The 24,480-nt window shown below is 37.6% G+C and overlaps 1 protein-coding gene across 5 annotated transcripts in view; it reads right to left on the reverse strand.

The window, feature by feature from the left end:
• The window catches only part of NPHP3 (nephrocystin 3), a 267,264-nt gene that overhangs the window by 177,078 nt on the left and 65,706 nt on the right, over positions 1-24,480 (reverse strand). For all 5 annotated transcript variants that reach the window (XR_004538010.1, XM_033929971.1, XM_033929970.1 and 2 more), the window contains exons 13-15: positions 13,061-13,204; positions 8,046-8,143; positions 6,845-6,947 (exon numbers count right to left, since the gene is read on the reverse strand). Coding sequence is in view for 4 of the 5 variants with exons in the window: in XM_033929971.1 (XP_033785862.1) it covers positions 6,845-6,947; positions 8,046-8,143; positions 13,061-13,204 (345 nt within the window). In the remaining variant the exon portion in view is untranslated. The remainder of the gene's footprint in view (positions 1-6,844; positions 6,948-8,045; positions 8,144-13,060; positions 13,205-24,480) is intronic.

A 24,480-nucleotide genomic window follows, 5' to 3' on the forward strand; every position in this document is an offset into this window, starting at 1 on the left:
TTCCTCTGTGATAGAGAGAAACGATATTGAGATCAGTCAGGAAAAAGATAAAAGAAACTTAAGATCACCGAAAAAAGAGAAAAGGGTGCTGCCGATACTAAAGTGGAGACCTAGAGAAAGAAAGTTGGGAGGTTAGTCTCCCTTTTGACGGTCTTTTCACGACACTGACTGTTTGAAGTTTTTTTTTCCTTTGATACGGCGAGAAAAGGTCAGTAAATTGCTTACAAGATAAATAATAACAACTTGTTATTTACTAAGAGTGGGGCATTGAAAGAGAGAGTCTGAAAGTGAAGGAAGTTGAGAGGAATCTAGATGTGAAACCGCTGTCAACGGATTTTTAGTTCCGTGGCGGTTTGAAGTTGCCCTTTCTGACCGACGCTAAACTGGGACCCTGAGGGTGAAAAGTGAGTGACTTTTTTAAAGATTAAATACAAGCTGCAGTGAAAGGTGGAGTTGTCCCCTTGTAGCCGATTCCTTCAACATTAAATTCTGACAGATATTGCCCTCTTCTACAGAGACTGAGAAGGAAATCTGAGAGAGAAAGTGCCAATAAGAAAGAGCGCCATTTTTATATTATTGGCCGAAGTGAAGCACTGCAGAGGGATAGGTGGCAGACGAGTTTGAGGGAACTTGAGGACACTGAGCTGCCTAGAGACATAGAAAGGGAAAGAAGAATTTCCCCTTTTTGGACTTTGATTTTTTTCTTCTCAGCGAGACACTGAAACAGATAACTGACAGGGAAGAACTGTTGAGAAATTTTCTGCTGCAAAAGATAAAACGAAATCCTGAGAGAGAAGGGTTTAAAAAAAAAAATATATATATCAATTTCTCTTTTATTGATACAAAACCTAAGAAAGGAGGAAAAAAGGAAAAAATTTCTCTTAGGAATTCAGGTCTCACAACCTTTGTATCTAATTGACTGCAATCATACACACATTTAACTTGGTTACAGAGAAACTGAGGTGTGGAACTTAAGCAGAAGGAAACGTATAAATATGACAAAGTACATCAGTAACAGAGCTGTCAGAATATAACGAAATCCTGAGAGAGAAAGGCTTAAAAACCTGGTAAATTAAAACTAAACCTAGGAGACAAAGCCTAAGAGGGGAGAATTGAAAAATTTTGATGTTTCCTCATTGATTTTTCCTCTAAACTGATATAGCAAGATATCAAGACAAAACTACTGGAATAGTGACTTAAAGAGATTTTTGTGTCACCTAACATCTGTGAAGAAGGTGAACTCCACGGAAAAGAAAACAACAACATGGCAACTACCAGACAAAATAAAAATGAAGCCAGTATGTCAGCAAAAAGATTAAAACAGGATCAAGTTACACCAAGTAAGATCCCACTTCCTGTTGAAGAACCTGATATATTGAGTAAAGCAGAAGTTATGGAAGAATTAAGGCAAATTAAACAAATGCTAAAGGAAACTGTAACCAATATGTCTGAAATGAAGGAAGAAATATTGAACATTCACAGACAAATGGAAGTTAATAATAAAAGAACAACTGTATTAGAATCTAAAATGGAGGCCATAGAAGGTGAAGCAAACAGATGCAAAAATGACAGTCTGGAATTGAATAAATTGAAAGATCAACTGGAAGACTATGAGAATCGAGGAAGAAGGAAAAACATTAAACTTTTTGGAATACAAGAAAACTTGGAAGGAAAAAATACTATACATTTTCTAGAAAACTTAATTCCAAAAATACTACAACTGGATTTAAAACAACCACTGGAAATAGAAAGGGCTCATAGGATTCCAGTAAAAAATGTAGAAAATCAAGGCAGGCCAAGACCAATAATATTCAAAATGCTTAGGTACCAACAAGCATTAGAAATATTAAATGCTGCCAAGAAAGACAAAAATCTTAATTATAAAGGATCCAGAATTTGGTTTTTGCCGGACTTTGCTAAAAATACAGCAAATAAAAGAAAGAGACTATTAGACATGAGACCACTACTAAAGGAAAAAGGTTTTAAATATGGATTATATTATCCGGCAAAGATGAGAGTATCGTCTGGAGATAAATCCTTGTATTTCGAAGATTCAGAAAAATTAAAAGCCTTTCTTTCTAAATCAGAACCTATGATATTTTAAAATAAAATATCAAGATTGGTTTTGATGATATTATAGAAAACTATAAAAATATGAGATATTGAAATACTGAAGAAAGAAAAATATGATCTAAAGAAAAGACAATAAAAATATAAAGATAGGAAGAATAGATATAGAAAAAATATTAATACCATATTAAATATATGTTTAAGATAAAATTTTATGATGTAATTTATAATACTATGGAATATAAATTAAAAATTGATAATTGGATAAAGATACATTAATGAAATGTTAGAAGCAAAAAATGACTAAAGATATTAAAGGTTAATACAGATAGATAGAAGAGGAAGTTGATTGAATATTGATTGCCTAGAGGGGAGGAGAATGTTTGGGTTGCAATTCCAATGTGTATCCTTAAGCAGTCATTATATTGGGTGGGTAAGGAAGGGAAAAATATGGGAATTATTAGAATGATTAAAGAAAAGATTAATAAGGGATTGGATACTTCAGGGGTAAATATGTGTGTCATAGAGAATAATTTTTGGATTTTAAATATGAAGGAAGAAAGGAAAAAGATTATAATGATAAGTATTAGAATATATAATGTCTTTTAAGATATACTCTATTAATGTCAATGGCCTGAATCATGTAATCAAAAGAAAAAAAGTATTAACATTTTTAAAAAAGCAAAATGCGGATATTTATTGTCTGCAAGAGACCCATCTTAATATAAAGGAATCACAGAAACTAACGGGTGGGTGGGTAAAAGAATGTTTTTTTGCTCCAGCAGAGGGTAAAAAAGCAGGGGTAGCAATTCTTTTAAATAAAAAATGTATGGCTAAGATCAAGGTAATAAATTCAGATCCACATGGAAGATGGATACATACAGATATAAGTATGGGAAATAATGCCCTGACGTTGTTTAATATATATGCCCCTAATTTGAATCAATCAGAATTTTTTAAAAAATTACAGAATATGTTATTACCACTGGCTGCTTCTAATTTAGTGGTGGCTGGAGATTTTAATGCTGTAATGGATCCATTATTGGATAAAAAACCAGGTAAAAGTATAAAATCTTTAGGTTTAGATAATTTGGCTCAATCATGTGATTTGAAGGATATATGGCGTATTCTCCATTTTAATGATCAGGAATTTTCATTTTGTTCACAGGTTCATAAATCATTTTCAAGAATAGATTATATTTTTGTTTCATCAAATAAAGTGCAACAGGTGATTAAAGCTTCCATAGATCCTATTATTATATCGGATCATGCGGGAGTATGGATAGAATTACAATTAGATCAAGTAGAGAATGATAGACCTCTTTGGAGATTTGATAATGCATTGCTTGTGGATGACAAATTTTTGGAAAATTTTAAAATACAAATTAACGATTTCTTTCAAATAAATTTAATAGAGGATACATCTATTGAGAATGTATGGGATGCATTTAAAGCAACTATGAGGGGTAATATAATATCATATTCAGCTTTTATTAGGAAACAGATCAAAATACAATATATAGAATTAGAAAAAGAAATAAAAATATTAGAAGCTAAATTGGTAAGTAAATGGGAATATGAAGTTTTACAAGCTCTTTTGAAAGCAAAAGGTAAATATAATGAATTAACTTCAAAAATGATAAGAAGAGATTTGTTTTCCAAGCAAACAATGTATTATGGAAATTCTAATAAGGCGGGAAGATTATTGGCAAATTATCTTAAAGCAAAAAAAAGAAGAACTAATATAAATGGGATAAAAGAAGATAATGGTATAATAACAAATCAAACAAATATAATTTTAAAACAATTTCTAAAATTTTATAAGGACCTGTATTCTTCCGAGCCTTATTTGGAGAGACAAAAAGATGGTAAAAATTTTTTAGATTCTATTAATGGACCTAAGATCCCTGATCATATAAAACGGAGTTTAGATGAACCTATATCATTAAAAGAATTAGAAACAGCATTGAGATCTCTTAGAGTTGGATCCGCTCCAGGTGGTGATGGATATACAGTAGAATTTTATAAAACATTTCAAAATGTCCTTTCCCCATATTTACTAAATTTATATCAGACACAACTTATAAAAGGTAATATTAAAGGTACTATGGCTGAATCAATAATAATTGTTTTACCTAAGCCAAATAAAGATCCTACTTTGGTTTCAAACTACAGGCCTATATCTTTGATAAATGTGGATAATAAACTTTTGGCGAAAATTTTGGCTTTGAGATTAGCCAAAGCTCTCCCACATATTATAGATATGCATCAAACGGGTTTCGTTGCTAAAAGACATTCCTCTAATAACTCTAGATTATTGTTTCATATGTTAAATTTATCAAAAAAAATGGATGAACCGACTTTTACAGTTTCATTGGATGCAGAAAAAGCGTTTGATAGGGTAGAATGGAATTTTATGTATCAGGCTTTAGAATGGTTTGGTATAGGTTCTGGATTTATACAAATGGTAAAAACTTTGTATAGCTTCCCGATTGCAAGACTAAATATTAATAATAAGATATCTGATGGTTTTCAATTGCAGAGGGGAGTTAGACAGGGTTGTCCTTTATCTCCTTTGTTATTTGATGTTGTATTAGAACCCTTATTGCTAGCAATACAGCAAACGAGGGAGATACAAGGTATTCCATATTCAGATATGGAATATAAAATTTCGGCTTATGCTGACGATATTTTACTTTATTTGAGAAATCCAGAGTCTACCTTATCTTCTTTATTGAAATTAATTGATAAGTTTGGCAAATTTTCAGGTTATAAAATTAATTGGAATAAATCTGAAATTATACCTTTAAATATTCATTGTGTAAAAGGATTATTTGACACTTTTCCGTTCATATGGAAAGAAGAAGGTTTTAAATATCTTGGCATTCAAGTTAAAAATACAATTGAAGATACTGTAAAAGAGAATGAAAAATATGTATTAAAAAAAGTTACGGAGTTATGTGAGCAATGGAACCCATTACATATTTCTTGGTGGGGAAGAGTTCAAACTATTAAAATGATGATGTTACCTGTAGTGTGCTACCAAATGAGTATGATACCTACTTATTTTCAGGGGTCCTTTTATAAAAAGCTTAATAGCATTTTAACAAAATTTCTTTGGCTTGGTAAAACACCTAGAATAGCTTTAGTAACTTTGCAAAAATCAATTAAGGAGGGAGGGGTAAATTTTCCAAATTTCTATAGGTACCATCAAGCCTATATTCTACGTCAGGGTATGTATTGGATCCTCCCAGAACTTATAGATAATACACCAGATTGGTTATATTTGGAATGGCGCCTTATGTTTCCCCTAAATTTAGTTCACCTTCCAAGTATTAATATGCCTAGAAGATATAGAGAAAATAAAATATTAATGGATACTTGGAAAACGTTGAGATTTATTGATAAATTAACACCTATCCCAATAAATAAATCAACTAATCAATCTCTATGGATAAACTCCAAGATCAAAATTGGCGGAGCTCAAATCCTTTGGAAGAACTGGATTATTGCAGGCATTAGATCTCTAGATGATGTTATTTCAGAAGGTAAACTGCTGGAATTTTCACAATTGCAACATAGATTTGGTCTAAGTAAAACACAGAGTTTTAAATGGTTGCAATTGAAGCAGGCCATTCAGGTTGGGTTCCCTGAATGGAAAACATTGAATAATCAATATAGTTTAAAGTTCTTATGTTTTCAAGCAGACTTCCTAGGACATCAAGCCGCATTGTGGTATAAATTAATATCTGGATATTTGAATAAAAAACCAAAAAATGGTCTAAGAGACATTTGGAGCATTGAGATTAAGCATCAAATTAATGCATCTCAATGGCCACTAATTTGGTCTTGGAGAATGAGATGTACAGTGTCAGCATCTATGAGATAAACTTGGTTCTTTTTATTACATAGAGCTTTTTGGACCCCTACACGTTTGCAAAAATTAGACAGTTCTAAGTCAAATAAATGCTGGCACTGTAATCTGGAACCAGGGACGATAGACCACTTACTGTATCATTGTCCCTACATTAAAAGTTTTTGGAATTCAATTTGGCCACAAATTAATAAATTGATGGAAAATCATATATCAATATCATATGATACAATATTATTTGGAATGATGATGAGAAAAAAAAGTCAAATTTCACCAGAAAATAATAAGCTTTTATTAATTATGACAGGGGTTGCCATTCAACATATAACTAACAACTGGAAGAATTATAAAAACCTAAATTATACATTTTGGTGGAATACAATTTGTCATATATACAAAATGGAAAGAGCAATAGCAATACAAAGAGGGACATATACTAAATTTATAAAAATATGGGAGCCATTGACAAAATATTGCAATGAATAAACAATAGAATATTTCTTCTTCTTTTCTTCTTTTTAATAATTTTTGAGTGACACACATAGAGGGGAGGTAATGAAAATAATCTTTACATAATATGATATAATATGATATATAATATGCAATGTATGATTGAAAAGTAATAGAAGGGTTGGGGGAGGGAGAGGGAGAAAATATATTTAGAACATGATGTATTAGATATAAAAGTGATATTGTGTATTTATCAATTGTATTTAATATGTTGTACACTTTATGTAAAATTTGAAAATAAAAAATAATGGGAAAAAAAAAAAAGAGATAAAAAAAAAAGAAGTATCAAATACAGAACATGCCATATATTTTCTTATTTTTCACTCATGATATAATGAATAAATCCAACAAATTTTGCTCTCCTTATTTCTAGAGTTAAAGCAGACATACCTGCTGTTTAGTCAGTTTGATATTGGAACAGCTACATTCTGCATTAATGAGAGACTTCACATCCTTAGGACTCAGTGGATCAAGGTGAAGAGTTGGCCACAACCTTAAAGTAGGCAAAGACAACAAGCTAAAGAATATGAATAGTGTGACCAGATGAAAAAGTCCAGCATATCACATCCACTATTCTGAATGCCACAGACTCACCACAGCAGATGTTAGAAATCTAAAGCAGAGCTTCTACAAACTATAGCTTACAAATCATATCTAGCTGTACAGTGTTCATCTGTCCTACTAGGTTTTGCTCAGACTTCAACAAAAAAATAATGAAACTGCAGTATCCATCACTAGAAGAAGAGAGAAACCAGTGGCCTATAGGACCACTGGATTTAGAGAGGGCTTAGTGCACTGGAAGAATATTAACAGCAAAGCTAGTACATCAGAAGTGCACTGATGGCAGAGGAGAGGAATTAGCAGCCTGGAAGTACACTGTAAGAATAGAGTGGTGAAGAAGAGTCATCGGTAGAATGGAACCAGATCCTCACTGACAGAGTAGAGGCACCAGAGCCTCAGACTTTACTGGCAGTCAGAGCAGCAAAATGCAGGCCAGAGATGCAGCAAAATGATGACAAATGCCTATCAGAAGTAATGGAGACAGGGATTTGGGGCCTGGTTTTTTTTTTTTTTTTTTTGGGGGGGGGTGAAAGAATGAGCAGAGAAAGGAAGATGCTGCTAGGGATAGGGAAGAAGCAAAAGAGAGAGAGAGAGAGAGAGAGAGAGAGATATTGTTGCGAAGAAGAGAGGAGATACTGGAAAGGAAGAAAGTGCAAGATGGGGTGAGAAGATGAAAGAATAAGAGTTACAGGAGTGAGGTGAAAGATGAAGAGGAAAGAAAAAACAGAAGAAGGGTTGATATATAAAAGACAGAAAGGCAGATGAAAAAATAGGCATAAAATTGCACTGAAAAGATAGGGGTAGCATTCAGATATCAGAGACAGATTAAGAGGAGGAAGAAATGAAGAACAGAAAGAATGGACAGAAGGAAAGACCCAGGAATGGAACACATATAAATTTTTTAACATTAGGATATTAAGATTTTAATCCCGCCATCTTAATGATTTCACATATTTTATATGGCTCTTCTCATAAAAAGGTTGGGAGAGCTCCACTTGGAAGGATAGTATGAAAAAATACTATGACCTACCTCCATGCCTGTGGACAAGTTTCTACATTCACAGAGACAACCACCCTCACATTTACTGGCAAAGGATCAATTAACCATTTTAGGTGTTTTTCAGCTTGCTAGAGAGAAAAAAGAAGGAAGAGTTGAAACATCAAGTGATTCAATCATTTTTCATATACCACCAACTGATTTGACATCAAGATGCTCACTGAAAATGTTATTTATGCACTGAAGTACTGTGACAGAGCTAGGGTTGCTAGTTTTTCCATGGACCAAACTGGATATGTACTAAACTTAAGGACATGGAGTTAGAGCAGTGTATCACAAACTGTGTGCCACCCGAGATTCCAGGTATGTCGCGACACGCCGGGGAGGAGGAGAGGCACCAGCTGACTGCCTACAGGACATGCCTCTCTCGCAGTGAGTGCATGTGACATCATCACATTGACATCCGCACACTTCCGTGTGCTGTGGCTTTGCAACATTTGCGAGATGCTGAATTAGAGGTTATGAGAATATTAGCCTCCGAGAAAGGGCTGCTGTCATTTGTCAATAATTCATCCTACATCACTTGGGCTCCAAATACTTCCCTCCTACACACTTGGTTTTAGACAAAGGTATTATTTCAATCATTCGTGCACACCCTAACCACAGTCTCTCTGACACAGTTTTGCTTTTAATCAGAACTAAAGACCCTCTAATACAGTGTTCTTCAACTGCAGGTCCACGGACTGGTGTCGGTCCGCAGAAATTTCCTGCCGGTCTGCAGCCGGAACGTGCCTCGGGCCTGAGGAGATCAGTGCACAAAGCTGCGGGTGGTGGCAGCTCCTACGCGTGTCCTGCGCCTGAACTGGCAGCCTTCTCTCTGTCGTAATGTCAGAGGAAAAGCTTCCAGATGATGCGCGGGATGCGCGAGGAGCCGCCGCACGTGGCTTTGTGCACTGATCTCCTCAGGCCCGAGGCCGCAGGCCGTCAGTGAGGAAGAGGGAGCCAGCCACAGGCAGTGAGGAAGAGGGAGCCGGCTGCGGGCAGCATAAAACAGCCAAGTGGGAGTGCTGGTATGTTTCTTGAAGAGGAGGAAGAAGACAAGAGAGACAGCTGGCTTTCTCAAGGCATTGTTTGTAAACAAGAGAGGGCAGGACACCCAGCCTCACCCAACTGCCTTGATGAAGGGATGGCACAAGGAAGGAGACACAAAGGTAGGGGGACTGATTTCATTTTAAATTTAGTGATTGAATTGTGTCAATTTTGAGAATTTTCATATGCTGTCTATATTTTGCACTGTTCAGGAAGAAATGTATTTGTTTCTTTTTTCTCTGGGGTCTTGAATCTTAGGGTTTGGTTTGAATATATTAGAAATTTTAGTTTGTGGTCCCGTATTTGCATAGGGGTAATCTGTTCTGATAGGAATGAATGTTGAGAAGCATACAGCGTGCTTTGTGTAGTTTAATTTTGTGGTTAGCCATTATGTGTTGTTAATAAGATTATATTGTGTGTATATATGAAAAATGAATGGAAAAAATAGTGTTACAATTAGTACTATTATGGGGGCGGGGTTTGGCCCATGACTTAGCCCAATGCTCTTCAACCGCCGGTCCGCAGACTGGTGCCAGTCCACAAAATAATTATTTTATTTTCGCCGGTCCATAGGTGTAAAAAGGTTGAAGAACACTGCTCTAATACACATATATAAACCTCTGAACATACAACCTCCTTCACACAAACCCATATAATGTTCTCAAACACACAAACTCCTTTGTTATACATGTACATGTCCAACATGCTTCTCTCTCTCCCTCCCTCATAAAAGGTCTTCTCTCCCTCTTCCCTGTCTTCCTCTACGTTCAAAAATCCCCCTGCCACAGATATCCCAAGGTTGGTTTCTAGACTTCAGGGAGGCAATGTTGAGGGGAACAGGGGAGAGAAGCAAATATTACAGTGTGTGCACTGCAAAACTCCTCATACCAAATTTAATTTTAATTTAATTATATTTCTGAGTTACCTAATCAAAATCATGTACTAGTTAATATCACATTTGCATAAAATGATATAAGTGAATTAAACTAATATGACAGTCTCATAAAACAAATCATAAATCACAGGACAGAGATGAAAACAGTACCGTATTTTCGCGGATATAACGCGCGCGTTATACACGTTTTTACCTACCGCGCATACCCCTCGTGCGTTATATGCCTGAGCGCGGTATACAAAAGTTTTTACACATAGTTCCCACCCCGCCCGACGCCCGATTCACCCCCCCAGCAGGACCGCTCGCACCCCCACCCCGAACGACCGCTCGCACGCGCTTTCCACCCGCACCCGCATCCACGATCGGAGCAAGAGGGAGCCCAAGCCCTCTTGCCCGGCCGACTCCCCGACGTCCGATACATCCCCCCCCCCCGGCAGGACCACTCGCACCCCCACCCCGAAGGACCGCCGACTTCCCGACAATATCGGGCCAGAAGGGAGCCCAAACCCTCCTGGCCACGGCGACCCCCTAACCCCACCCCGCACTACATTACGGGCAGGAGGGATCCCAGGCCCTCCTGCCCTCGACGCAAACCCCCCTCCCCCCCCAACGACCGCCCCCCCCAAGAACCTCTGACCGCCCCCCCCAGCCGACCCGCGACCCCCCTGGCCGACCCCCACGACCCCCCCACCCCCCTTCCCCGTACCTTTGGTAGTTGGCCGGACAGACGGGAGCCAAACCCGCCTGTCCGGCAGGCAGCCAACGAAGGAATGAGGCCGGATTGGCCCATCCGTCCTAAAGGTCCGCCTACTGGTGGGGCCTAAGGCGCGTGGGCCAATCAGAATAGGCCCTGGAGCCTTAGGTCCCACCTGGGGGCGCAGCCTGAGGCACATGGGCCCAACCCGACCATGTGTCTCAGGCCGCGCCCCCAGGTGGGACCTAAGGCTCCAGGGCCTATTCTGATTGGCCCACGCGCCTTAGGCCCCACCAGTAGGCGGAGCTTTAGGACGGATGGGCCAATCCGGCCTCATTCCTTCGTTGGCTGCCTGCCGGACAGGCGGGTTTGGCTCCCGTCTGTCCGGCCAACTACCAAAGGTACGGGGAAGGGGGGTGGGGGGGTCGTGGGGGTCGGCCAGGGGGGTCGCGGGTCGGCTGGGGGGGCGGGCGGAGGTTCTTGGGGGGGGCGGTCGTTGGGGGGGGGGGGGGTTTGCGTCGAGGGCAGGAGGGCCTGGGATCCCTCCTGCCCTTAATGTAGTGCGGGGTGGGGTTAGGGGGTCGCCGTGGCCAGGAGGGTTTGGGCTCCCTTCTGGCCCAACTACACAAAGGTACGGGGAAGGCGGGTGGGGGTGTCGTGGGGGTCGGCCAGGGGGGTCGCGGGTCGGCTGGGGGACGGGCGGAGGTTCTTGGGGGGGGGCGGTCGTTGGGGGGAGGGGGTTTGCGTCGAGGGCAGGAGGGCCTGGGATCCCTCCTGCCCGTAATGTAGTGCGGGGTGGGGTTAGGGGGTCGCCGTGGCCAGGAGGGTTTGGGCTCCCTCCTGGCCCGATATTGTTGGGGAGTCGGCGGTCCTTCGGGGTGAGGGTGCGAGTGGTCCTGCCGGGGGGGGGGATGTTTCGGACGTCGGGGGGGGCATCAGGCTTTCAGGATGGGGACAGACCTTCAAGGGGGGACAGGACTTCAAGGGAGGACAGTGCACGGAAAGTCAGGGGGGGGTGAACGGAGAGTCGGGACAGCGCACGGAAAGTCAGGGCGGGCGAAAGGAGCGTCGGGCATCATGCGCGGTATACCCGTGAGCGCGGTATACAAAAGTTTTTGTACATGTCATCGTGATTTCTGCGCGCTATACCCGTGTGCGCGTTTTACACGGGTGCGCGTTATATCCGCGAAAATACGGTAGATCTCTGCTAACAATAGGGGTTAGGTATTATGATAAAATAATTAAAAATCTTCCAAAAACAAATAATAATCATATATTTAAATTGAAATTAAGGGGCACTTATATTTTCCCCTGTATCATGCTGTTAATGCTACTCTATTTTCATCTGGCATTTCTAGATTGCTTTCCTGTTTCTTTTTGCGCTTTACTTTTCCCTTCTCCAGCTCTCCCCTACTTCCATGCCATTTCTTCCCAACTCTCTTCTCTGCTTTTCTTTCATTCATCACATCAAACTTCTTATTCTATTGTGTTTCATCTATTTTGTTTACAAATACCCCATTTTTTTAAACTTTATATTTACTGATTTTAAATTGTATATTTAGCAAAACAACAGAGATGAAATGATAAGAACATAAGAATAGCCTTACTGGGTCAGAATAATGGTCTATCTATCCCAGTATCCTGTCTTCACGGTGGCCAATCCAGGTCACAAAGTACCTGGCAAAACCCCAAATAGTAGCAACATTCCATGCTCCCAATCCAAGAGTAAGTAGTGGCTTCCCCTATGTCTATCTCAATAGCAGACTGTGAACTTTTCTTTCAGGACCTTGTGCAAACCTTTTTCAAAACCAGCTACGTTAACTGCTCTTAACACATCCTCTGGCAATGTGTTCCAGAGCTTTTCTCTGAGTTAAAAAAATATTTCTTCCTATTGGTTTTAAAAGTATTTCCCTGTAACTTAATTGAGTATCTCCTAGTCATTGTCATTTTTATGTCTCCTGCGGTATTTTCAATTCAGGCATGTTACATTAATGTAATGCATGTTATTACCCTTTAATGTGAATTTTTGTGACAAATATGAATTATGGCCATATTGCACCTTATTAAGGTGATAAATTAAGTATTCAGAATACATCTCATTAGCACATAAATGCTCATGCACAATTTATACCTGCTCTGAAGACATAAATATGTATATATATTCTACACGTGTTATGTGTACATAAATTACAACTACACCCTAAGAAATGCCTTCATATGCAATCTCTTCAGCATGTATACTTATAGATGTGTATATAGATACACAATTTTCTAAATGCTTCAACACAAGGAAAAACCTTTATAAATTACCTTCATAATGCAAGACATCCTCAACAATATTTCAGATTCACATCAAATGTCTGCTGGTACCTGTATTTGGTCTACAGAGTCAATGATGATGAGGATGTTGCCATGATGACGAGCCGACAGCTTTTCCAGCCAGTGAGGAAATTCTTCCAAAAACTTGGCAGGATCCAAAGATAAAGCTGACACCGACCACGAATGCTGCATTAGCTGGAAGACAGTAACACAAAAAACTGAACTCCCAACACTGGAGGAAAAATAATTTCAACAATGCAAAATGTTCATTCTTGCCATACTGAATGATTACTGGGAACAGTAAAAGTGTATGGAGGTTTTCATCTTATATTGTTTCAACCTAGTCAACCCCCAAACCACTTGGGAAGCCAGAAAGTAGCCAGATCTGGCACCAGCATCCAGAAAAAGGTGACAAAATTATTCAGAACCCTTTACCACTGTTACAACAGTAATAACAAGAACTGACTGCTATATTCAGTAGCAGTTAACAGGGTAGCAACACCAGATTCATACCCAACTTTTTTGTTAATTTTTTTATTTATCCAAATGAACATTGACATGTGGAGGGCCATAATAAAAAAATAAGTCCGATTTGGACGTAGGGTGCTAGTCACCCAAAGTCGGCAGCGGCAAAATGTCCATTCTCGAAAAGTACGTCTAAAATATAGAACTCCTTGGTGGGTCAGATATGAAACTGTCGTGAAAAGGGCATGTTTAGAAAACTACTTAAGCAGACTGAGTCGAAAATAATAGGGAGTGAGGAAAATGCTCTCGAAAATATACAGAAGTGAGAGATCAAAGTCAATGAAAAATATAACTAGAAACAAGACTTCTCAATATATAAATCAAATAATAAGACTTGAATATAAGTGTTGAAAATATAATGCAATTTTTCACATACACTCAGATTTGTGTAATCCGACCAAGAGCCGTAGCTCCTAAAGTCGAACCCACCGTTCCATCACTGTGTATGACTTTGATGTGAAAGATAGTAAGTGAGGCTACATGCTCTACTGATTAATAACTTTGTTCTCACTGGCAATGAGAGGAGAAAACAACCCCTCCACTTAGCTTTAAGATGAATTAGCAGGTCCCGACATGGACCATGTTTTGAGGGTCTGTTTCAAGGAACCCAAAGGAGAAATATTAGACTTCAAATGCCAGAGAAATGGGTGAACAATTAGAAGAGATCGTTTCAACTTATGAACACAAGTTGTCGTCCGATTCACATAAGCACCCATTTCTCTGGCGTTTAATAATCATTCTCAAGAGGCAAATCCTTATTTCCCAAGAGGTAACAGCTGTGCCGGCTTGTATAAATTAGTCCACAATATAAGAGGCTAGAACTGCCAATTTAACTGAAATGTTCCTGTGGTAATTATTCAAAGGAAACCTTAACCACGACCTTAAAATTTAAAAAGGGAAGATACGATAGCATGAGAGCCATGGTGAAACAACAGCTCAAGAAAAAGATGGCATGGTCCCTACTGAAAAATGCTATCACAAAAGCACAAAATCTCTACATTCCGCGGATTTCCAAAGAAAGGAAAACTAAAGGCAAAGGAGAACCGGCATGGCTTACTAGAGAGGTGAAGGAAGCCATAAAAGAAAAGAAGGACTCCTTTAAAAAATGGAAATGCACGAAAACAACCGAAGCTTGGAACAAACACAAAGATGATCAGAAGAAATGTCACAAGGCGGTGAGGGATGCCATAAGGGACTATAAGGAGAAAATAGCGCAAGAGGCCAAAAATTTCAAGCCCTTCTTTATATATGTAAAAGGGAAAAAACCTGCAAAAGAGGCGGTGGGACCACTGGATGACCAGGGAAGAAAAGGGTACATCAAGGAAGACAAACAAATTGCAGACAGACTAAACTCCTTCTTTGCGTCTGTCTTTATGAAGGAGGACACTGCAACAATACCAGAAGCAGTGAAAGTGTTCAAAGGAGTAATAGAGGACAGCCTCACCACAGTAGAAGTGGACTTGGACCAGATATACTGCCAGATTGACAATCTTAAAAGCGACAAATCCCCTGGAACTGATGGAATTCACTCGAGAGTCTTAAAAGAACTGAAGGTTGAAATCGGAGAGCTTTTGCAAAAACTTGCCAACCTGTCAATTAGAACTGGATAGATACCGAACGATTGGAAGATAGCGAACATCACGCCAATTTTCAAAAAGGATCAAGAGGAGAACTGGGCAACTACAGACCTGTGAATCTTACGTCTGTCCCTGGAAAGATGGTTGAAGCACTGATTAAAGATAGCATAGTCCGGCCCTTGGATACATACGACCTGATGAGAGCCAGTCAACATGGCTTCAGGAAAGGGAAATCATGTTTGACGAATTTACTTCAATTTTTTGAGACCGTGAACAAACAAATTGATAGTGGAGAACCGGTGGACATAAAATACTTGGACTTCCAGAAAGCGTTTGACAAGGTTCCACATGAAAGACTTCTCAGGAAACTACAAAGCCATGGAATAGAGGGAGATATACTAAGATGGATAGGCAAATGGCTGGAGAACAGAAAGCAGAGAGTGGGCATAAATGGGAAGTTCTCAGACTGGGAGAAAGTGACTAGCGGTGTTCCCCAGGGCTCGGTACTTGGACCCATCTTATTTAATATTTTTATCAATGACCTAGAAGAAGGAACATCCAGTGAGATCATCAAGTTTGCAGACGACACAAAGCTATGCCGGGCAATCAGATTGCAGAAGGATAGCAAGGAACTCCAGAGTGACTTGTGTCAGTTAGAGAAATGGGCAGAGAAATGGCAGATGAAGTTTAATGTGGAAAAGTACAAAGTAATGCATTTAGGCAGAAAGAACAAGGAACACGAGTATAGAGTGTCAGGTGCAACTCTGGCTAAGAGCGAACAAGAAAAGGACCTGGATGTACTGATAGATAGGACTCTGAAACAGTCGGCACAATGTGCAGCAGCAGCAAAGAAAGCAAATAGAATGTTAGACATGATAAAGAAAGGAATCACGAGTAGATCGGAGAAAGTTATAATGCCGCTTTATAGTGCAATGGTCGGACCACACTTGGAATACTGTGTCCAACATTGGTCTCCCAACCTAAAGAAGGATATAAAAATGCTGGAGAGAGTGCAGAGACGAGCAACAAAGCTAATAAAAGGTATGAAGAACTTGGAATACGAGGAAAGACTTAAGAGACTGGGATTGTTCTCCCTTGAGAAAAGGAGACTGCGAGGGGATATGATCGAGACTTTCAAAATACTGAAAGGAATCGACAAAATAGAGCAGGAAAAAAAATTATTTACAATGTCCAATGTGACACGGACAAGAGGACATGGACTGAAGCTAAGGGGGGACAAGTCCAGGACAAATATCAGGAAGTTCTGCTTCACGCAACGAGTGGTGGACACCTGGAATGCTCTCCCAGAGGAGGTTATTGCAGAATCCACCGTTCTAGGATTTAAAAGCAAACTAGCTGCACATCTCCTTACGAAAGGCATAGAGGGATATGGGTGACTAAAATTACGCCAGGTATACACTTGGCTGGGCCTCTGCATGTGCGGATCACCGGACTTGATGGACCAAAGGTCTGATCTGGAGATGGCAGTTCTTATGTTCTTAAAGATGTGACTAGATGGGCTCTGAACTTATTTCATTGAGCTAATACACAAGTAGCATATTTCACGTGTTATCTACAATTTGCCCTTTGGTGGAAATAAATTTTGACAGCTGGTGAGGTTCAAAAAATACATATCTACTTCCTTGATAGTGCATAACACATTTACAGGGGTATCTCAAAACAAATGTTGCACCCAACTGCATAACCTGGGACCTCAAAATAAGAAACTGCTTTCTTCTCCTCTGAGTTGAATGTGACACGTCTGGATACATTCTCACTACTTTTCACATAAATGGAACATCTTCATATTTGAAAAAAAGCTTAAGCATCCATTCCCTGTTAGAATCAATGGCAAATTGTACAAGCAGGGTAGCAGTAACGGTAACTGGTGTCTCGCTATCCGATCTCTCAAGGAAATTTGTTAAATCCAAGCTATCAGCAGATAAATTCTGCTGGTTTGGATTTAAAGCCTTATCCCTATTAGGTAAATAATAAATTTTTGAGAGAGGTGGATAGGAAGATTCAGGTACTTTCAAAATTTCAGTTAAGTATTTCTTAAACATATCAAGTGGTGACATAAGTGGTAACTTTGGAAAATTTATCACCCGAAGATTACATCTCCTTGACACATTCTTTAGCATTTCTACTTTGAAATGAAGATTCCCACTGTCCTTAACCCAGGTTAAGGTTTGAGATTCAATAATTTTTAGTTTAGTCTCATCTCTGTCCATCTTATTTTCCAAGCTTGATACTCTATTTTTTAAGTCCAAATTTTCTGAAACAACTATCGTGTAACGTGCTGTAAGATTCTGCATTTGAGTCACTAGGGAGAGCTGTAAATTAGCTATTGCTTCCCACAAAGTTTCCATATTGAAGACCCTGGTTCTTTGCATGGATGCAAAATCTATTCCAAGACCCTCTGGTTGAATCAATGTACCTGAAACCTCAACAGCAGTCACTTTCAACTTGAGGAAATCTTCAGGTATATGCTGCTTCTCACTCTCCGAGTGCTTGGATCTCAATGGCTTCAGAGACCCCCCTCCAGAGATGACTTCCGAGCTCTTTTGGGAAGGTAAGAGAACACTCTGGGCAATTCCTTCCTCCAACTTCTCCTCAAACGCCATAGGGTGACTAAGAGGAGTCCGCTCCTCCGGAGATAGGGTGATGCCCTCAAAGGAGAGGAACGATGCTTCAGCCTGCTTGCCTCCCACAGCTAAGGTAATCTCTGGACCCTGAGTTCGAGCACCGTGCTCAATAAAGAGATCCATCGGGCCAACTGATGCGGTAGATTCCTCCGGAAAAACCCGGGGTTTAGATTTTCTTTTTACCATCATAAAAACAGATAGTAAGGCAACGATTTCTTCCAGGAGCCCCACAGCGTCTCAAAATGAACCGTCAGCTGCCATCTTAGTTAAGCTCTGCCTCCCGCTTTGCGCAAAATCTTAATGCCGGGCCATCTTTTTATTTACTGTTAAGCCTATTCCTTTGAAATTTTTCTATATTTGAGTTGCTCCTCACTCTTAGGGCTCCTTTTAATAAGGTGCACTAGCGTTAGCGCACACAGGTTATTACCGCACGCTAAGCTGCTAGAACTAACGCCATATGGCATTAAGGTCTAGCGCGCGCTATTCTGTGAGTTGATGCCCTAACGCACCTTAGTAAAAGGAGCTCATAGTATTCTCCTCCTCTTTAATTGTGGTCTAAGAAAGACGTTTTTTTTCTCTTATAAATGGTTTTGTTAAAAAATTTCTATCTTATTTTCTTGAACAAGAGAGGTCTTGTGAAGTTATATTAAAATTGCAATAAAGAAAAAAAAAAAAAAAAAAAAAGCAAGAAGCGGGAAAAGAATCAGTTGGACCGCTAGACGACCGAGGGGTAAAAGGGGTTCTCAGAGACGACAAGGCCATAGTGGAGAGATTAAATTAATTCTTTACTTTGATCTTCACTGAGGAAGATGTGGGGGAGATACCAGTGCCCGAAATGGTATGCAATGCTGATGAACCAGAGAAACTCAAACAAATCTCTGTTACAGAGATTTGTAACACTGGAAGATGTAATGGATCGATTTGACAAACTGAACAGTAGCAAATCACCTGGACCGGACGATATACATCCCACAGTACTGATAGAATTGAAAAATGAACTTGCAGAGCTATTGTTAGTAATTAGTAATTTATCTTTAAAATCCAACCTAGTACCTGAAGATTGGAGGTTGGCCACTGTGATGACAATTTTTAAAAAGGGTTCCAGAGGTGATCTGGGAAATTATAGACTGGCAAGTCTGACGTTGGTGCCAGATAAAATGGTAGAGACTAATATAAAGAACAAAATGATAGAACATAGAAATAGAAACACAGAAACAAACAAACATGAAGGCCCATCCAGTTTGCCAATCCGCAGTAACCGTTATCTCTTTCTGTCTCTACGAGATCCCACATGCCTATCCCATGCTTTCTTGAATTCAGACACAGTTTTTGTCTACCCCATCTCTTCCGGGAGAATGTTCCACGCATCTACCAGTCTTTATGTAAAAAAGTATTTCCTTAGATTACTCCTGAGCCTATCACCTCTTAACTTCAGCCTATGCCCTCTCATTTTAGAGCTTCCTTTCAAACGAAAGAGACTCAATTCATGCGCATTTACTCATGCGTATTTAAACGTTTCTATCATATCTCCCCTCTCCCACCTTTCCTCCAAAGTATATGTATGAGGAAGATCATGAATCATTTTAGTAACCTTCCTCTGGACCGACTCCATCCTTTTTATATCTTTTTGAAAGTGTAGTCTCCAGAATTGTACACAATATTCTAAATGAGGTCTCACCAGAGTCTTATACAGGGACATCAATGCCTCCTTTTTCCTATTGGCCATACCTCTCCCTATGCATCCTAGCTTTTAAAAGTTTTCTGAATCTGAGGTAGTGATCACAAGATCATAGTGTAAATGGTAATGGGTTCCATCATTTTGCTAGTTGATATTGGATGGATAAGGTAAGTTGCCTGGTAGACTTTATATTGTTGCATGCTGGGAATTTTAAGTGGAAAAGATTTCTGGTGGAATATCTGTTCAAGGCACCCTGGAGTAGGACTGTCAATTCTGTTAGGTAGTCGGGGGCATTCCCTCTCGGGCTCTTAAAGGCAGTAATTCCTAATTTAAACTTGTTCCTCGTGGTTATGGGCAGCCAATGTAGTTTCATATAGTAGGGCTGTAGGTGTTCCAATTTCCATAGTCCATATATATCTTACTGCTGCATTTTGAGCTAGTTGTAGACGTGCTAATAATGTTTTAGAGCAGAGAATTAGAGTTACAGTATGTTACAGTAGTCTAGTCGAGATAGGATAAGGGATTGTACTAAAATTCGGAAAGCTTCTGTTTGGAAGTATTTTCTGATGGATCTTAGCTTTCTTATCACAAGGAAACATTGTTTTATTATTGACTGCACGTGGCTATTGATTGTACGTGGTTATTTGAACCAGAATCTGACTGTTAGAAGTTGCAGGTTAACCTTGTGAGATTGTAGAATTGGGCATCTAAATGGAAGACAGAATTGAATGCAGAAAAGTACAAAGGGATGCACAAAGGGAAAAGTAATCGTTACAGATACACAATGTTCCACCTTAAGACTTACCACTCAGAAAAAATACTTTGGAGTTACTGTAGATAATATATTGAACTCCTCAGCACTGTGTGGAGCAGTAATCAAAAAAGGAAATAGAATGTTAGTCTCAATTTTATTTCATTTTCCTTTTGAAATAATAATATTAAAACGTCTCTGTATAGATCTAGAGTGTAACCACCTTTGAGTATTGTAAGAATTCCATCTCTAAAAACACAGTAGAAAAGATACAGATAAAAGCAACAAAAACAAAAAAAGAGATGGAGTGGCTTTGTTATGATGAAAAGATAAAAAGATTAAGACTTTCTACCAGGGGAAAACAGGAGATATGAACAGGTATAAACTGTTATTTACCATTTCCTGTTTAGATTGTAAGCTCTTTCGAGCAGGGACAGTTTTCTTACTCTTTGTGACTTTGTACAATGCTGTGTGCGTCTAGTAGCGCTATAGAAATAATTAATAATTGTAGATGTACAGTGTCAGCATCTATGAGACAAACTTGGTTCTTTTTATTACATAGAGCTTTTTGGACCCCTACACGTTTGCAAAAATTAGACAGTTCCAAGTCCAATAAATGCTGGCACTGTAATCTAGAACCAGGGACTTTGGATCACTTATTATATCATTGTCCCTATATTAAAAGTTTTTGGAATTCAATTTGGCCACAAATTAATAAATTGATGGAAAATCATATAGCTATATCATATGATACAGTATTATTTGGAATGATGATGAGGAAAAAAAGTCAAATTTCACCAGAAAATAACAAGCTTTTATTAATTATGACAGGGGTTGCCATTCAGCATATAACTAATAATTGGAAAAATTATAACAACCTAAATTATACATTTTGGTGGAATACAATATGTCATATATTTTTTTTTTTTTTTAAATTTTTATTTATAAATTTTCCATTCTTACAATATTTGAATCATACAAAATATTATTAATTATTACATATCCAAAATATTATCATTAATATTTCATAGTATTTAAAATATAATATGACAAAGATTATACAATATCATATAAAATATAAATCCCTCCCCCTTTTTATATAATATGTTTCCACTAATTAATCAAATCCCACCCCATTCATATATAATTTTTATCATTGTGCTAAGAAACTAATCATTAGAATAATTTGTCAATGGTTGCCAAATTTTCTTGAAATTAAGAAGACTTCCCTGTTGTAACGCTAATATTTTTTCCATTTTATAAATATGACAGACAGAATTCCACCAGAACGTATAATTTAATTTGGTATAATCTTTCCAATTTTGAGTAATTTGTTGCATGGCGACTCCTGTTAGTATTAGTAATAGCTTATTATTATTTGCTGAAATCGGACTCTTAGTTCTCATTGCAGTGCCAAATAATATGGTGTCATATGAGAGTCCTACATGATTTTCTAGTAACTTATTAATTTGGGGCCAAATTGAATTCCAAAATGCGTTTACACAGGGACAGAAAAAGATTAAATGATCTAACGTCCCTATTTCCAATTTACAATGCCAGCATCTATTAGATCTAGTACTATCTATTTTTTGCAGGCGCGTTGGGGTCCAGAACACTCTATGTAATAAAAACAACCATGTTTGATTCATAGATGCTGATTTTGTAGATCTTAATCTCCAGGACCAAAATCGTGGCCATTGAGATTCAGAAATTGTCTGACCAATCTCAATACTCAAAATATCCCTAAGACCTGTTTTCTTTTTTTTATTTAAAAATCCATATATCAATTTGTACCATTTTGCGGCTTGGTGACCCAAAAAATCCGTCTGGAAACATAGAACCTGTAGACTATATTGATTATTTAGATTTTTCCATTCAGGGAACCCTACCTGAATGGCCTGCTTCAATTGCATCCATTTAAAATATTGTGTTTTATTTAATCCAAATTTATTTTGCAATTGTGAAAAACTAAGCAGTGATCCTTCTGATATAACATCATTCAATGTTCTTATTCCTGCATTTATCCATTGTTTCCAGACGATTTTAAATCCGCCAATTCTGATCCTGGAGTTTATCCATATTGATTGATTTAGAGATTTAGCAATAGGTTCTGGTGATAGATTACTGATATATCTCAATGTTTTCCAAGTGTCAAATAAAATTCTGTGGTCTTTGTATCTTTTAGGCATTGTTATAGTTATTAATTGTTCTGGATATAAAGGGAACAGGAGCCGCCATTCTAAATACAGCCAATCTGGTACATTTTCTAAAAGGTCTGGGAGGATCCAATACATACCCTGTCTTAAAATATAGGCTTGATGATACCTATAAAAATTTGGAAAATTTACCCCCCCTTCCATAATTGGTCTTTGTAATGATACTAAAGCGATTCTTGGTCTTTTCCCACACCAAACAAATTTTGTAAGAACATTGTTAAGTTTTTTATAAAATGACCCCTGAAAAAATATTGGAATCATACTCATTTGGTAACAAACCACAGGCAATATCATCATTTTAATTGTTTGAATTCTTCCCCACCAAGAAAGATGTAGTGGATTCCATTGCTCACACATTTCTTTTATTTTTTTCAATAAAAGTTTTTCATTCTCTTTGACTGTATCTTCAATTGTATTTTTGATCATAATTCCTAAGTATTTTATTCCATCCTCTTTCCAAATAAATGAATATGGGTCAAATAATCCTTTGGTACAATGAACATTTATTGGGAGAATTTCAGATTTGTTCCAATTAATTTTATATCCAGAAAAAGTACCATATTTTTCTATTAAATTAAGTATACATGGAATAGTAGTTTCCGGTTCTCTTAAATATAATAATATATCATCTGCATATGCAGATAATTTAAATTCAAAACTGGTAAATGATATTCCCTTTATCTCCTTAGTTTTGTTTATTGCAATTAATAAAGGTTCTAGGACAATATCAAAAAGTAAAGGAGACAAAGGGCATCCTTGTCTAACTCCCCTATGCAAGTTAAATCTATTTGATAAATTATTGTTAATATATAATCTTGCTCCAGGAGAGCTATACAATGTCTGAATCATTTTAATAAAACCGGATCCTATACCAAACCATTGTAAAGCTTGGTATATAAAATTCCATTCCACTCTATCAAAGGCTTTTTCTGCATCTAAAGATATTAAAAAAGCTGGATCATTTATATTTTTTGCTAAATTTAATGAGTGGAATGCTAATCTAGTATTATTTGAAGAATGTCTTTTAGCAATAAATCCTGTTTGATGTACATCAATAATGAAAGGAAGGGCTTTTGCCAATCTTAATGCTAATACTTTAGCCATTAATTTGTTATCCACATTCAATAATGAAATAGGCCTGTAATTTGATACAAGAGTAGGATCTTTGTTTGGTTTTGGTAAGACTATAATTATCGATTCTGCCATAGTACCAGAAATATTTTCATTCTTTATTTGATATTGATACAAATTTAACAGATGTGGTAATATGATATTTTGGAAAAATTTATAGAATTCAACAGTATACCCATCTCCACCTGGAGCGGATCCAACTCTAAGAGACTTCAATGCTGTTTCTAACTCTTTTAAAGATATAGGTTCTTCTAAACTTCCTTTTATATGATCTGGAATATTTGGTCCAATATATGAATTTAAAAAAGTTAATCCATCTTGTTCTTTATTTTTATAAGAATTGGAAGTATATAATTCTTTATAAAAATCAAGAAATTGTGTTATAATATCTTTTGTGTTGGTATGTGTGTTACCTTGTGTATCTTTGATTGCAATAATCTTAGATTTTCTTTTCTTTACTTTAAGAAAATTTGCTAATAATTTCCCCGCTTTATTTGAATTTCCATAATATTGTACTTGTTTATTGAAAATGTCTTTTCTCACAATTTGAGAAGAAATCTCATTATATTTAACTTTTAATTTTAATATTTCTTGTAATGTTTTATTTTCCCATTTCTCAATTAATTTATTTTCTAATAATTTAATTTGTTTTCCTATTTCAAGAAATTGTTTTTTTTTTTTGTTTATTAATAAATGTTGAGTATGAAATAATATTTCCTCTCATAGTTGCTTTAAAAGCATCCCATAAGATCTCAGCATTAATAGTATCTGATTCATTAAATTGAAAGAATTCTTGCATTTTTATTTTAAAATCTTCAAGAAATTTTGAATCCGCTAGTAAATCATTATTAAATTTCCATATTGAATCAAAGTTTTCATCATCATAATTTTGAAGATTAATCCACACACCAGCATGATCTGAAATTATAATGGGATCAATTATTGCTT

The sequence above is a fragment of the Geotrypetes seraphini genome, chromosome 2 (assembly GCF_902459505.1).
Source record: "Geotrypetes seraphini chromosome 2, aGeoSer1.1, whole genome shotgun sequence".
NCBI classification, from domain to species: Eukaryota; Metazoa; Chordata; class Amphibia; order Gymnophiona; family Dermophiidae; genus Geotrypetes; species Geotrypetes seraphini.